Source organism: Theropithecus gelada, chromosome 1 (genome assembly GCF_003255815.1).
Source record: "Theropithecus gelada isolate Dixy chromosome 1, Tgel_1.0, whole genome shotgun sequence".
NCBI lineage: Eukaryota > Metazoa > Chordata > Mammalia > Primates > Cercopithecidae > Theropithecus > Theropithecus gelada.
Window position 1 is genome coordinate 127,898,704 of NC_037668.1, and position 15,359 is coordinate 127,914,062.

A 15,359-nucleotide genomic window follows, 5' to 3' on the forward strand; every position below is an offset into this window, starting at 1 on the left:
ATGTACCAGAATCTGGTTGCCTTTAACTTCCACCCAATTATCATGACTCCTGCCACTGAAGCTATGCAGCTTTGTTTTCTGGATTTCAGTCATTCTTCACAGACTCATTCCAGACAGTCTCCAAATTGTCAGTGTAACTGTTAGAAGTTGGTGCTAAGAGTTGATCAGAACTCTGATGAGTATAAAGCCCCTTGCTGTTCTAATGTCCCTTATTTGGGGAATTGTATTTCTATTGATATATTTGGAAAGCAATAAGGAAGAAAGCAAATAATAAAAATAAAAAGATAAAAAAGCATCACCCCTGGAATTGTAGAAAATCAGGTTTGACACAAGTTCCACCACTCGATCAATCACGTGACTTGAGAAAGTTAATGAACTCTCTAGTTTTCATCTTCAGTGTCTCTAAGGTTAAGAATAAGAATTGACTTGAAAGTTCAGTAAAGAATCCAGATACACAATGAATATATAAAAAGCAGTAGTTTTCTGTAAAACAAAAATTAATCAGAAAATATAATGTGAAAATTTTCCATCCTTAATAGCTACAACATTTTGCAATGTTAAAATTTAAAAATAATACTAGTAAGGAAGTATGCCAGATTTACATGAAGAAATGTTTGCATTTTTATACCTACTAAGGAAATGGGCAGTATTTAACAAAACTTTACCAAGTGACATACTATATGTGACCAGAGACACATATTATTCCTGAAAGTGCAGTTTTAAAACAGAAAAGTTATCATATACTTCCAAATTTATTTTCAGTTTAATACAGTTTCAAACAATATCTCTAAGGAGATATTCTCATCCATTGCTGGTGTGGCCAATTTATATTACTAAACATGTAAAAATAATCCCAATTTTATATGAACTGTAATAAACTATGCAGATATAAATCTTATATAACATTATCAATCTCTGATTATCTCTGGATAGTGACCATTAAGAGTAACTTTTTAAATTTCATCAAGGTGTGTAGATTTTTGCTTGTTTGGTTGGTTGGTTGGTTGGTTGGTTGGTTGATTTCTCTGATTTGGTGGGGAATGTGGATAAATAAGGAATTAGTTGGGTTTTCGATTTTGTTTCTATTGGAATTTAACGAAACAATTCCAAAGTCCAACTAGAAAAATAAACTATGGCTATTAATCAATACATTTTTGATAAGAGCAATAAAGGAAAACTTGAATGTATCTAATTGGTAAATGATCTAAACTATGCAGTATTGGTACCAGAATCAATAGTTGGAAAACTATACAGATAACCTGCAACCAGACCCTAATGTACAGTTTCAAAAATTAGTAAGTAATAAAAGTTTCATCCTAAGTCAATAGGAAATAATTATTTGATAAAACTTCAGATACATAGTTAAAAATTTAGAAAAACAATTACTCAGCATCTATGATGAATCAAAATAAATTCAGCTGAATTACAGTCATTTTTTAAAAGAAAATATGGATGAATAATTATTGAGTCTTAGATGACAAATAATATTAAAAACATTAAAAAATTAATAAATGTTAGTTATCATTAAAACCAGCTTAAACCTTTGTTATCTGCAGATCTTGAAATAATTAAGCAATAAAAAATAGTGTGTTTTAAATGCTTTGTTTTTAGTTATCAACTGCTACCACCTAGACTTATTCCTTGTCTAAATACCACATTCCTTGTCTAGATGCAGTTCACTCTACAACTTTGCTAGGGATTAATCCATAATTTCACCAGTCTTTAAATATTCATTATTCACCTCTTTGCCTCTTCAAAAAATTGGGTCATTTGCCACTTTCAGTCTTCTGGTATCTTTTCACTTCATCCAAGATTCCAAGGAGGTTACTTAACAATATTTTTCTGTCATGTCTATAAATTTTTCTACCCACTGAAATGAAACCCATCAGAGACTGAAGACTAGAGCAGCTCTGTCTTTAATGCTGTATTTCTTCTTCAGCTTTGATTTCCCTTTAGACATTTTTGTTCTACCCTTTTGAGGATCAAGATTATTCTCCTTAATCAAAAATATGAAAGTAAAGTAGAAACGGAATAGTATTTTACCTCTGTCATTTTAATATTATGCTATGTATCTCAGCAGTCATCTTGTTGCCTTTATCTTTTTGTTCTTAGCATAACACACATGCATACACACACACGCACACACACACATGCACTTTTTGTGCCCTCGGTGTTTTCATGTTTCACATCTTCACATCACCCTGAATTTTTACCTTATTTACACTATTATAAATAAGTGTCACCGTCCTATCTTCATTCTTGGTTGTGTGAACTTATTGGGAAACTCTCAGTGATAGTAAATGATTTGGTTTTATTTTTTTAAATAGTAGCTCTCTTTTCCTCTTACCCGACATCATTTTTAATTGTGTATCCATGTTTCCATTCGTAAATTGCCCACGCCTTATGATCTGTGTTCCCTCTTGAAATTTTTGCTCCATTTTCAATAATTTTTTTAAGAATGTTTCTCAAGAATCGTTAAGACATACTTTTACTGAAATCTGGTAAACTTCTAATTATGCCCTGGATTCTTTCCTAAGAATATTGTTAGCACATCTCTTTTTTTCCAAGTTACCATTACTTGTACACCACCAACTCTGCACTGTTGGTAGTAATTACATTCAAATAAGAGGTTTCTACTAGTGTTCTTTTCGGACCCTAGGCAATGAAAATATCAGCAAAGCTAATCATGAAGTTGTAAGATTATCAGCTTCTAGCAAAATGAACCTGAAAACATTCAACTATTTTAATTCTTCAGTCATTGCTCTAACTTGCCTCTTCCAATTGTTTCAGATGGTTTAGAAAAACTACCTATACCCTCTTTCTAGTCAAGTAGTATGATGGCTTCTATTTTTCTTTACTTTTATCCTTGCCTAAATGCCCACAACCATGCTTTTCTTTTGTAGAGATAGTGAGAAGTAAAAAGAGCCCAGGACTGAGAATTAAGATCTTCTTACAAGTCTTGGCCCTGCTACTAAATACCTTTCTAAGCAAGCCACTTAACCTCTTAAGGTTTCAAACTCTTACATGTAAAATGAAGCATTTGGACTCTAGGATTAGTAGATCTCTCACAACTTACAATATCATGACTCAGTGGTTGCCCTTTGCGCTCCCCACAATCTGTTTGTTTGAAATAACATGTGTTCGTTCATTGCTCCTTTCAGTTATGCAGCCAAATTCACCAAGTCCTATTATAAATAATATCAGACTGACCCAAAATAAACTTCCACATGGGTTCCCCTTCTCCGATACCCATTAAAGGTAGGTGCTTCATGGAGGCTCTCCTTAGCCTCCTTTTCTTTTCATAAAAAATGTCTCCCATTGCTCTCATCTATCCCTTTCAAAACTCCCACATCTTTATCTCTAGCTCTGATTCTTCATCTCTCTCCATCCAACATTCCAACTGCCTAGCAGATAATTCCACCTATTTGGCCCAAGGTCACCTCAAACTTGGTGAATCCATCTTTTTTCCCAAAATCTTCCTTCTCCTGATACTCCTATTTCTATGTGTCATTCTGCTCTCCCGTCAGTTGCCTAAGCATAAGAGCCTTACATTCCATTTGACACTTTCCTTTTCCTCAATGAGATGTCATCAGTTGCCAAGTCCTGACAAATCTAACTCCTTATTAACTCTGACATCCGTAACCTCTGCTCCTTCTCATTCACGCTCTCATGGCCTTATGTATGAGTTGTGCAGTGGCCTAACTGATTCTCCTCTTTCTGTTCTCTCCCTTCCACAGCTACTATACAATGAGGCCATATTCAACTTCTTAAAACATGCTTTTAACTCTATGATTCTTCTTCCCCTGAAAACTTTTTATTGCTCCTTATCTCAATATGTAAATAAATTCTAAACCCTTTGTCATGCCATTCAGTATTCGCTACTGAGAATCTATCCTCATCTGGTTGTCCTTAATTTCCTGCTACTCCTTATATGGTAACTTAGATTCCAGACTTGTTGTTTTAAATAATGTCCCAGTGTGCTGGTTCCAGGCTGTTGCTCACATCAAGCCCTTGACTTGAATGCCCTTTCTCCCTACTCCCCAGCCCCACTGTAACCACCCAAAATATTGCACTCAGATGCTTCAAAGTTTCTCTTAATGACATCAGCTAGGAACAACCTCTCCCTGTCTCCCCTCAACCTGCATCCTTACTAGTGCCTTAGTGATATCATGTGTTACTACTAAAGTTATTATATGTTGGCTGGCGCAGTGGCTCGCGCCTGTAATCCCAACACTTTGGGAGGCCAAGGCAAGCAGATCACTTGAGGCCAGGATTTCAAGACCAGCCTGGCCAACATGGCAAAACTCCATTATCTCTACTAAAAATACAAAAATGACCCGGGCGTGGTTGGGCATGCCTGTAATCTCATCTACTCGGGAGGCTCAGGCACGAGAATCACTTGAGACCAGGAGGCAGAGGTTGCAGTGAGTTAAGATTGTGCCACTACAATCTAGCACTCCAGACTAAATGATGGTGCAAGACTCTGTCTCAAAAAAAAAAAAAAAAAAAAAAAGTAAAGACAGAAAGAAAAACTATTACATGTAATAACTTTATTTCTTAGACTACAGTTACTTGCACAAATTACTTTCTTTAGCCAAGGTGGGAGGATCATTTGAACTCAGGAGTTTGAAACCAACCTGGGCAACACAGAAAGACCTTGTGTCTCTTAAAAATAAAAATAAAAAATATAGCCAGGTGTGGTGATGTGCACCCATAGTCCCAGCTACTTGAGAGGCTGAGGCAGGAGGATGATTTGAGCCTGGGAAATTGAAACTTCAGTGAGCTACGATTATGCCACTGCACTCCAGCCTCTGTGACAGAGCAAGATGCTGTCTAAAAAAAAAAAAAAAAAAAAGAATGTAAACTCACATCTACCAAATAATTTTTAAACACTGCACAACTCCTAATGTCATCTTGAATATAGCATTTGCACATAAGTAGCTAAGTGTTGAATAAATCAATAATCAAACAAGAAGGCAATTCTGCCTTCTTGACAGGATTAGGCATATTAGAATTTAGCACATTGTTAATCAATAATATAACTAAAATACTTATACTCTTAAGCATTGTGCTTACTTTTTATCAAATATGTGATTGTGTTAATATCATTGGATCATATTAATAGATGGTCACAATAACTTTATAGTTGTACAAGGTGAATAAATTAATTTTCAAAATAATTAAGAGATAACCTTTTCCTGATTGAAATTTGTGGGCGTCAGTTGCTAAAATAGGCTGTCAGATGGCTAAAAATCTAGGTAAATGCCCATTGAACAAAAAGTCAAGGTAGTTGAACATTGAGAAATAAGCAACAATATGTTATTCATAATGGTTACGTTAATAACCAGTAACGTCTGATGTGCCAGGTTGTGACAGCTATCTATAGAAGTGCTCCAGGTGCTGGGGAAATTTGGGGAAGCAGATGGCATTTCACATTTATTTGCTCCATGAAAATTTGGGAAGAAATTAGCTGACGATGATAACTTTTGGTACACTAGCAACCGAGCTAGATAAACATCTTTTTTTTTTTTTTTTTTTTTTTTTTTTTTGAGACGGAGTCTCGCTCTGTCACCCAGGCTGGAGTGCAGTGGCCGGATCTCAGCTCACTGCAAGCTCCACCTCCCGGGTTCACGCCATTCTCCTGCCTCAGCCTCCCGAGTAGCTGGGACTACAGGCGCCTGCCACCTCGCCCGGCTAAGTTTTTGTATTTTTAGTAGAGACGGGGTTTCACTGTGTTAGCCAGGATGGTCTCGATCTCCTGACCTCGTGATCCGCCCGCCTCGGCCTCCCAAAGTGCTGGGATTACAGGCTTGAGCCACCGCGCCCGGCAGATAAACATCTTAAGGTTGACTTATAGTTTATTCTGCTATACTGAAACAAAGTTATTGTCATACTATTTTTCATTAATGCTAACAGAGTCCAGTGAAATTTGGCAAAGAAACAATAACTCTGTGCTGATGAATATCTTATGAGGAAAAAGTACACCTATCTTAAAATAGGATCGTGCCTATAAACATTATGAAATTTCCTTCCTACATACCTAGACTGATACAAGAGAGGCATTATATTACCTCTGAGTGACAAAACATTAGTATTCCTTAGCAACTCTTGTATAAGCCTGGTGTTGCCAAAATACTCCAGATGCCATGCCTCTACCCACAGATTCAATTACCTGATTACTAACCCCAAGATGAAACTAGCACAAATGGCAAACTAGCCCAAACTGGCAATGAGCAGGGGTGGGGAGGCATTGCTGAGTTCAGCAATCCTGTCCACGACACAAAACATGCTCTTCTCTATGGGCTTTTCATGGAGAGCTAGTTGCAGCACCAGCCTCTAGGGAGCTAAAAATGTGCTCCCTGCTAATGAGAGGTCACACTCAGTGCTGCTTGTCCCAGTGCTGCCTCCTGGCCACAGTACTTCATGAAGGAGAAGAAAAAGGCAGAATTTGTGACCAGCTTGATTAACTTTCCACTCCAGGGAATGGCACAGTGAATTGGCTAGGAGTGTGGAGGCTGACTTCAGACTGCCTGGGTTCAAATCCTGGCTCTGATAATTGTCAGATGAAACTTGGATGAGTTAATTTCCCCTAAATTTCCATTTCCTCTTTGTAAATGGAAATTATCATAGTATCTCTTTGTTATGATGAGTATGAAGTAAAATGGTGCCTGAAAAATAATTACCAAAATGTTTGGCACAATGAATTTAAAATATAATTAATATTTGCTCAATAACAACCTCTAGAGATAGTGAAGAACTGACTCACAGAGGCTTCCAGAGTTTTTGTTACTAATGGCCAGATTTCATCCAAAGAAAGAAGTGGTTCTCAAGATGCATGCCTGTTGCCTAGCTATTTTTTTTCCAAAAGAAATACTTATGAAATTTTGAAAGTAAGCTGATATAGCCCGAGTCACATAGTGAGACCCTGTCTCAATAAAACATCAAAAAATTAGCCAGGCATGGTAGTGCGCGCTGTAGTCCCAGCTACTCAGGAGGCTAAGATAGGAGGATTGTTTGAGCCCAGGACATCAAGGCTACAGTGAGCCGTGATTATCACTGCACTCCAGCCTGGGCAACAGAATAAGACCTTATCTCAATAATAATAATAAGCTGATGAAATCATATATTCTCCTGACATGCAAAGAGAAACACAGCATACAGTTGGAGAGCAATATGTTGCTTTTCTTCAACAAATGTACCTGAAATTATACATCAAAAAAGAGTTTTTATCTTCAAAATAGTCACATCAGGGAAGCCATGCACTTATATATCAATAATGCACTTATATCAATAACACTGCCAAATATTTTTGGATCTCCTTCTTCTAAATTACCTTTATAGCTTACTTCTTTTGGATGTCTTCATTGGCAACAAAATTTCATCCTTTGGGAGTTTTTAATTTTGAAAGCAGATTTAAAACCAACACATATTAATAAGATGGAGAGAATGTCACCTCTGATCAAAAATGAGGAAATAAAGACCTTTTTGTATGACTAGTCATATGTCTCAAACAATTCCAGAGAATCTCTAAAACATTTCAAGCTAATGAAAGCACTGTCAGATTTAATGTGTTGCTTTCTGTGTGATTAACAAGTTATATATTTATTTATTTAATGTTATTAAATACCTCTAGAGCACTGTGACGAGCACTGTTCTAGAAACTTTTGCATATATCAGCTCATTTAATGCTCACATCTTATGAAGTAGGTACTCTCAGTATCCTCATTTTACAGATGAGGTCATTGAGGCACAGAGAAGCTAAGGATTTTGTCCCAAGACACAGAGATAGTAAGTGGAGGAGGCAGAAGTCAAACCCAGGCTATCTACTTAGTATATTTGCTATATTTTCTTAAAAGTACAACCTTTTTGTATTAGTAGTTATGCTTTCTGGGTTGTCTGAAGTAATGTAATTTAAACTTGGTGAAAGATACAATATATCTTCATGAGTTTTGTTTTACCTGAGCTAAAAAGCCTTCTTAGTGTTAAGAAGCACTATCTAAACTATTTTCCTCTATCTTCCCATAGCAGGCTATACAAGGAGGAAACAGTCCCACTTTCCAACTTCCTAGTGTTTCTAATGATCCATAGGTTGACCAGTTTTGCCACATAAGTTCTTTCACCCAGAAGCTTCTCAAACCTTGGGCCAGGATCAGTCTCTCTTCTCACGATGTTTCCTCACATCTATTTCAAAACTGTCTCCTTACAATTCACTTTTGCGATTACATCACTCAGTAGGTCAATCTTGCTAGACTAATGGGGAAGAAAGAAAAGGGGAGTGAAGAAGGATGTTTAAGCCCTCTTTGAAAAGGTACCTTTTCATGTGCTTTCCCATCAGGAAAATGCTTCAAATGTCTCACTTTGCTCTCCTTTGCTTTGAAATAGGAGTTTCCAAAGCAGTTTCGCACCAATGCCAAAAAAAAATCACTAACGAGCCATTCAGACAGTGCCAACAACCCCAAGGAAACGTAATTAAGCAAATTTTAAAAATAAAATATACTGGAACTTTTTTATTTCAGGATAAAAGAAAAATACAGGAAGAAATCTCACAGAAGCGTCTGAAAATAGAGGAAGACAAACTAAAGCACCAGCATTTGAAGGTAATTTATGGCTTTAATTTCATTTCAATGATTTTTGTATTCAAAAATTCTACTGGTACTCAAATTTCAATAGTAAAAAAGCTTCAGGAAAGAAAAAAAATTTCTAGATAGTTTGACTAACATTGTAATAACCACAGGGGAGGCCAACAAGCTAGTAATATTTGCATATGAGAGTACTACCTTCTAGCCAACATGTGCAAAGTTGAAAACATGGTTTTATTACTTTTATTCTTTATTACTGAGTTTCTCAATTTTCTTGAGCAACCTTGAGAATTCAGTCTTGAGAATTTGGCCCTGCTCACAGTCTTGCTTAACATCCCTAGGGAGTGGATCCAGCTAGGAAGTGCCTTTTGAAATCAATGAAAGGCCAGTCGTTCCCTTGGGGGTGCAGAACAGTGTCTAGCCTCGTCAAGGATGCTTGTATCTAAAAGTTCAGTGCAATGAGTCCAATGTTGCTTGAGTATGCTTCGGGTTTTTGTTTTATTTTGTTTTGACAGACCATGAGATCATAACCAGAAATAACTCTCCATGTTTAAAATCAGATTTTACATCTTTCACTGGGTGTGGTCATTTTGTAATTAAAGCACATTGAGTTTCAACATTTTATTACTTAGCTTAGTGACAGGATGCAAGCAAATGACAAACAGCAGCTCCTTGTGAAAAGGCCCAGGCAGGAAACTACTTATCTGGCAGGGCTGCTATCAATAGATTTAATGAATCCCCTTAATGATACAAGGCTGCACACTCACGGGGTCTACAAAGTTCAGTTAAACTTGCCGAATGCAACTGACTTCATTTTTCTAATGGAACAAGTACCTGCCTCTGAAAAGAAATATAATTTAAGATTCCAATTAGCCTCATTCTCTGGATTCTGTTTGCTTCTTTGCTTCTAAACAACTTGACATTTCTGATGTTTGATGGATAATTTCAAAGCATAGCTAGTCTGCTGCCCTTCCAATATGTCACACTGAATTTACATGAGTAGTATACATTGTCAAGAAATGTAGTGTGTACTCCTAGAAAATCAATGAAATTAAAAAAAAAAAAAAAGAATGTGCCACGTTGTTCCAGTGCAATTCAAATGAAATCAACAATCAAATCTAGAAAGTTTTTTAGATAGGGCATTTCTAACTCCAAAACCAGAGGTCATTTGCTCTCCTTTCCTCTCTCTGTCTGACACACACATGCACAATTTACACACACACACAATTACACACACAATACACACAATCCCAATCTCCCAATGAACTACTTCCTGCTTCTGAGTAAAATGATAGCTCTCTAGCTATCCTTGAGAATGGGCGATTGCTGTCCTTGCAGAATGGGTAACCACAAAACAGTGGAGCTCACAGTAGATGAGAAGATTTAAATATCCCCTTAGTTCATTCTAGAAAGTAAGATTCACATGAAAAGCCTGACTCACTGAAAGGTCCATTTCTGAAGTAGCACCTCATTTCAGCACTTGCCAAAAACAGTCTGGAAAGTAGTACATGATCTTCCTTATTGGTTTGCTCTCCAGAACACAGGAGACCTCTCCTGAACCAATCCAATCAAAACATTTATCATGTTTTGGACTGCCATATACAGTTGTGCAGACTGTGTACTGCACAAAGGTACCTGAAATGATGGTGCTAAAATCCTGTCCATATTCCTTCGCCAATCATGCACTCTGGTTCAGAGATGCTTATACCTGGAGCAAAAGATTTCAATTTTCTCTGCACAAAAGTGCTATCCACTTTCCCAAGTTGTTCACTGGCCAAAACGGGTGTGTGTGGCATGGAGCAGGGCTGGGAGCTGGGGGAAATGACACACTGTCCTAATTTGGGAAATTCAAGATTAAATAAACAAGATAAATGACAGTGTTTTAATTTAAACTACAGGATAAGTATTCTTTAATCTGGAGTAGTCAAGAAGGCACTATTGAAGGTATGGGATTCAAGTTGAGTCTTAACTGATAAGTAGAATTCGTATGGATGTATATAGGACCTTTAGTCAATAAATATTTATTAAGTACATATTATGTACAGGGTATGAAGCTAGACACTAAGAATATAAAATAAGTGAAATTTGGCCTGTATCCTTAAAATGGTAACTGATACATAAACTCACAATAACAGTTATTCTGTGATAAACACTTTATGGGAGGCATAAACTGCACAGGGCACAGAGAAGACAGAGTGGCTACTTCAGTAGAGCACATTCTTCCAAGTTTTACAGAAAATAGTTGGCTATAGCAAACAGCAACGAGGCATCATTCCAAAATGGGGTTTAAAATGTGCGAAAGTATTTTTAAAAACATTTCTACCATGTGTTCACCAAGTTAAGAAAGCTCTGTTAGCCTCTATAGCCTGTCTCTTACTTTCTTCATCCATTTGTCCTGGTTTTCATGACTATCCTCTCCACTTTCCTGATTGCAAACTAGTTCATTATACTTCAGCGACACACATTACACAACGTAAGCATAAACATTTACAAAGTGTTCCTCCCATATCAGAGTGCACACTTTTCAAAACAGTTGTAGTAACTCACTCTGATAACTCTGATATTCTTTAGCTCCTGAACCTGATGATCATTCTCAGAGTGTGCTAGCAAGGGAATTTCTGGGACACTTTTAACATCTTAATATTCCAACCATTCCGAGATTTTCTTCCTGTATGGATCTTCTTGCCTAGTAATACGATCACAGTCTCATGTTACCAGGAAACACAAAATACAGTCAATCTGAAAAATTTTTTATTTCCGTGAGTCCATTCAATTCAATCTATGAGAAACCAATTTATTCCTACTCTACTGTAACTTCTGGGTAGATATGGAAGTGCTTCAGGAAAACCTTTTCCTATAAAAACTGCAGAAAGATCTATCACCTGCATGTCACATATTTTCATTTAGTTCCTATGCCTTTCAATTCTGAATTTCATTGTAGATTTTATTATACTCATTAGCCTCATATACTAAAGCACAAGTCTAAACTGTGACATAAAAGCAAAATAACTGTTTTGATTACTACAGTATGTATGTGATTGCATCATATATCATTTTGATTGCACGTTCAAATTGAATATTTTATATTTAAGTTCAAAGAGTTCTTCACCAGGCATAAATGAAAACTTATGAAGCATGAACAAACTTTTATAAGACCAAAATTAAGATTATTTCTAACCAGACTAAGAACCAAGAATATAGCCCCAAGTTAACCTAATCACATCACAAGGATGATTCGCTACCCTCTATTATTCGGCCTCAGAAGACCACCCCATCTGAGTGTTTGTTATAGAACTACGTATGCCATTGACTGGAACTTTTCTTATAGGTGGTTTGTAAGGAGTAAAACTTACCTCTATAGGTGTTGCTGTCTTCTTTCCTAAGCATTAGCTAAAATTCCATTAAATAAAAATTAATTAGAATCAAGGTAAATTATTAAAATGCTGCTATATTCAGAGTTTCTTAGCATCTTTGACCCCAGGAGCTGAATCTTAACCAATGTTAATCCTATTTACTGGATCTGCAGGAAAACATTTTTGCAAACAGCTAAACAGCTACAAACAATGGTTAAGATAACACTGGGGTAAAGAATCTCTGGTCACAGAGTGGAGTAATACAAATTACTCTTATGGTATATATCGTCCACATGCAATTGCTTAAGACTCTGAAAAGGCCAACATAAATGTGACAATCGGGGGTGAAGTTATTTACTCAATCTAGTGGTTTTCAAACCATGTTCTGTGTATCCATAAGCTTTCAGGCCCCCTCGCTGCTTCAATTAGAGAGGTCCAGAATTCATCTGTTTTCCAAACTATAGTTCCATATAACATTTATTTGTAATGTTATAAGTTATAATGTTATATTGGCTTTTTTTAAAAGAGAAAAAGATTTAAAAGTCATTGCCTTAGTAAAAAATAACCATCCTTTGGTAATTACCTATCACAACTAAACTTAATTTTAAATTTTTTTTAATTCAGAGATACTCGTATCTCAGTGGTATTTATTCTAGCATCCTTAAACACACACACACACACACACACACACACACAAAGTTATTCATATTTACTCTCATTTAAATTTCAATATAAGAGAAAGAAGTCCCAGAAAATAAAGTTTCCATTCTCTCCTACGGATTTTCAATATAGTGAATCCCCAATGATTAATTAACAATGAATAACTGAACAAATAATTTATAGGGCAGATTAGATACATAATAAGAGCCCTTTTATTCCAGGAGAAAAAGAGAAACTTGAGCTCCTTGAAAATAACATGACCATATATATCTAACACTTCCTAACTGAGATGTAGGCTACATGCTAATTAAAGCCCATCCAACCTTTAGAGGTCTTTTTCATTTGTTTTAGGTCTTCTTAGGTCTTTAAACTCCAGGTCCAGGAGTTTAATTTCCTAATGCAAATTCAAGAGCAGTTTTTGTTTGTTCCATCTGGTGAAACATAATTCTTTGCGTGTTGTTAAAGTTGACAAAAACTCACCAACGTTTAGACAGATCAGTAAATTTTGCACTTAAGAATGTCTATAACCAGGGAGATTCTGAGAAGAAAGAAGGGGGGCTAAGTAGGCTAAACAATAAACAGCTGCCACACAGCCTAAGAATAACATTGAATATGTTTAAGGTACAACAGTGACCTTCGGTTTTGCCCACCATTCTGATTAATACCACTAAAGATTTTTTTAAAGCAGTCATTGCATGCTCTCACCGGGGGGAGGTATCAAAATGGCTTCAAGAAGCTTTTGACTTTGTTAAGGACACAAGATATATACCCATCAATAACAGGTGACACTGAAGACATCATATTACGAGGTCTCATTATGACTGTGATAAACATACAGTATGGCATGGTTCTGAAGACAGAAAGTGAGGGTCAGGATGGGGCTGCCAGGAGTATGGGGGCCAGGGATCTTCATGCCGAAAGAGAGACCCAAACTAAACCTTGAAGTATAAATGGGATTTAGATGCATAAACACTGGCTTTGAATAGAGTCAAGAAGGTTACAATGATAGAAAATACCAGATTTATTCAGGCAAGTCACTGAGAGAAAATAATTCCTCTTTAACGCGTCACGTATTGAAATGCATAAGATTTGAAAGCAGTAAGAGATTTTGGAAATTATTGACCAATATAAGAAGATATCTTTATGTTTCCTGACATCAGAAAAAGGCCTTGAGGGAGAAATGGCTTCTAGATGGAATCAGCAGCGGAAAAGAACAGGAAGAGATGAAGAAGCAAAATCAACAAGACCAGCACCAGATCCAGGTTCTAGAACAAAGTATCCTCAGGTATGGCCCTCACTGAGATACTCCACAACTACCTTTATTTTGACTTTGTCCCATGTTGTACATAGACATGCCATTCTCACTTTCAGGGGCATAATAAAATCTTCCATTTGAATTTCTTTTTTTTTTTTTTTAAGGCAGGCTTTCACACTGTCACCCAGGCTGGAGTGCAGTGGCACTATCTTGGTTCACTGCAACCTCCACTCCTGGGACTCAAGCGATTCTCCAGCCTCAGCCTCCTGAGTAACTAGGACTACAGGCATCCGCCACCAATTCTCGGCTGATTTTTGTATTTTTGTGGAGATGGGGTTTCACTATGTTGCCCAGATTGGTCTAGAACTCCTGAGCTCAAAGTGATGCATCTGCCTCGGCCTCCCAATGTACTTGGATTACAGGTGTGAGCCACCACGGTCAGCCTTTAGAAATTCCATATGAATTTCTAAAAAAGACTAAGGAAACGCACCAGAAGGCCACAATAGAAATTTGACTATAAATATCACCTGAGTATAGCAACACTAGATTTCTTTTTAAATGCATATTGATGACTTACTTATACCTCTCTGAGCCTATTTCCTGCAGAATGGTAGTAACAATGCCTACCTTTTAAAAAATATGTGTGCTAAACTACCAGCACCTACCTGGCGCATGGTAGGTACGCAAACAACAGTCCTTCTTCACAGCCCCAGCCCCTACTCTCACCTTAGGACAGGTGACAAGCCTACAGGTGTGTTTACCCTGTCCTTCCATCATATTTCTCTCAGGCCCTCCCCAGTCACAACCATTATATTTTGGAAAGAAGGTTCTATAGGAATACTCTGTTCACAGTTTCCCTCTTCTAGTTCTTTGATGATTTGCTCACAGGTGTTCACCTCATTTCTCAACATCCTTTCCTGCTTAATTTGTGAGATCAGTACAGTCAGGAAACTGCTGGTGTAAGAAGTAATGCTCTAAAATTATCTTGGCTTGAAATAAGGTGATGGACATGAAAAAACCGGAAAGCTTAAATGTAAGATGGGATTATTAGTATTATCACATGCAAAAAAAACACAAAAGAAACAGATACGGGAAAGGCCAGAATCATTTTCTAACCCACACAGGGAAAACATTTAAAAGATGGAATTTCTTGTGTTATAACCATGACAACAAATTAAAGTCTACCCATCTTTGAATATAGACAACTTTCAAAACCTCATTTGCTTTAATGCATTGCCTTTAGTGAGGACTATAGAAAAGATCCGAAACACAAAAGTATTTGGTGGCTGTGCTACGACCACATTTTGTCCATACTCACTGCGCTATACAAACAGATCTCATTAGGCTTAAAACTGACAATGTGAAAAAAGACTTCCTCTCTTCAAATGATTTCCGTTTTACTTGATTAATTGTAAGCACTTGTATATTTAATAGCTAAAAGCATTGACTACTCATCCTTATCTAGATGTTTTTGAAATTAACAATTCTTAAAAGGTTATATAATTGAAATGT

General features: G+C 36.8%; 1 protein-coding gene across 1 annotated transcript in view; it reads left to right on the top strand.

Annotated features, from left to right (window-relative positions):
• Positions 1-15,359, top strand: part of PALMD (palmdelphin) — a 48,715-nt gene that overhangs the window by 8,302 nt on the left and 25,054 nt on the right. Inside the window, exons 3-4 of the mRNA XM_025359442.1 lie at positions 8,517-8,597; positions 13,753-13,877. Of these exons, the coding sequence (XP_025215227.1) occupies positions 8,517-8,597; positions 13,753-13,877 (206 nt within the window). The remainder of the gene's footprint in view (positions 1-8,516; positions 8,598-13,752; positions 13,878-15,359) is intronic.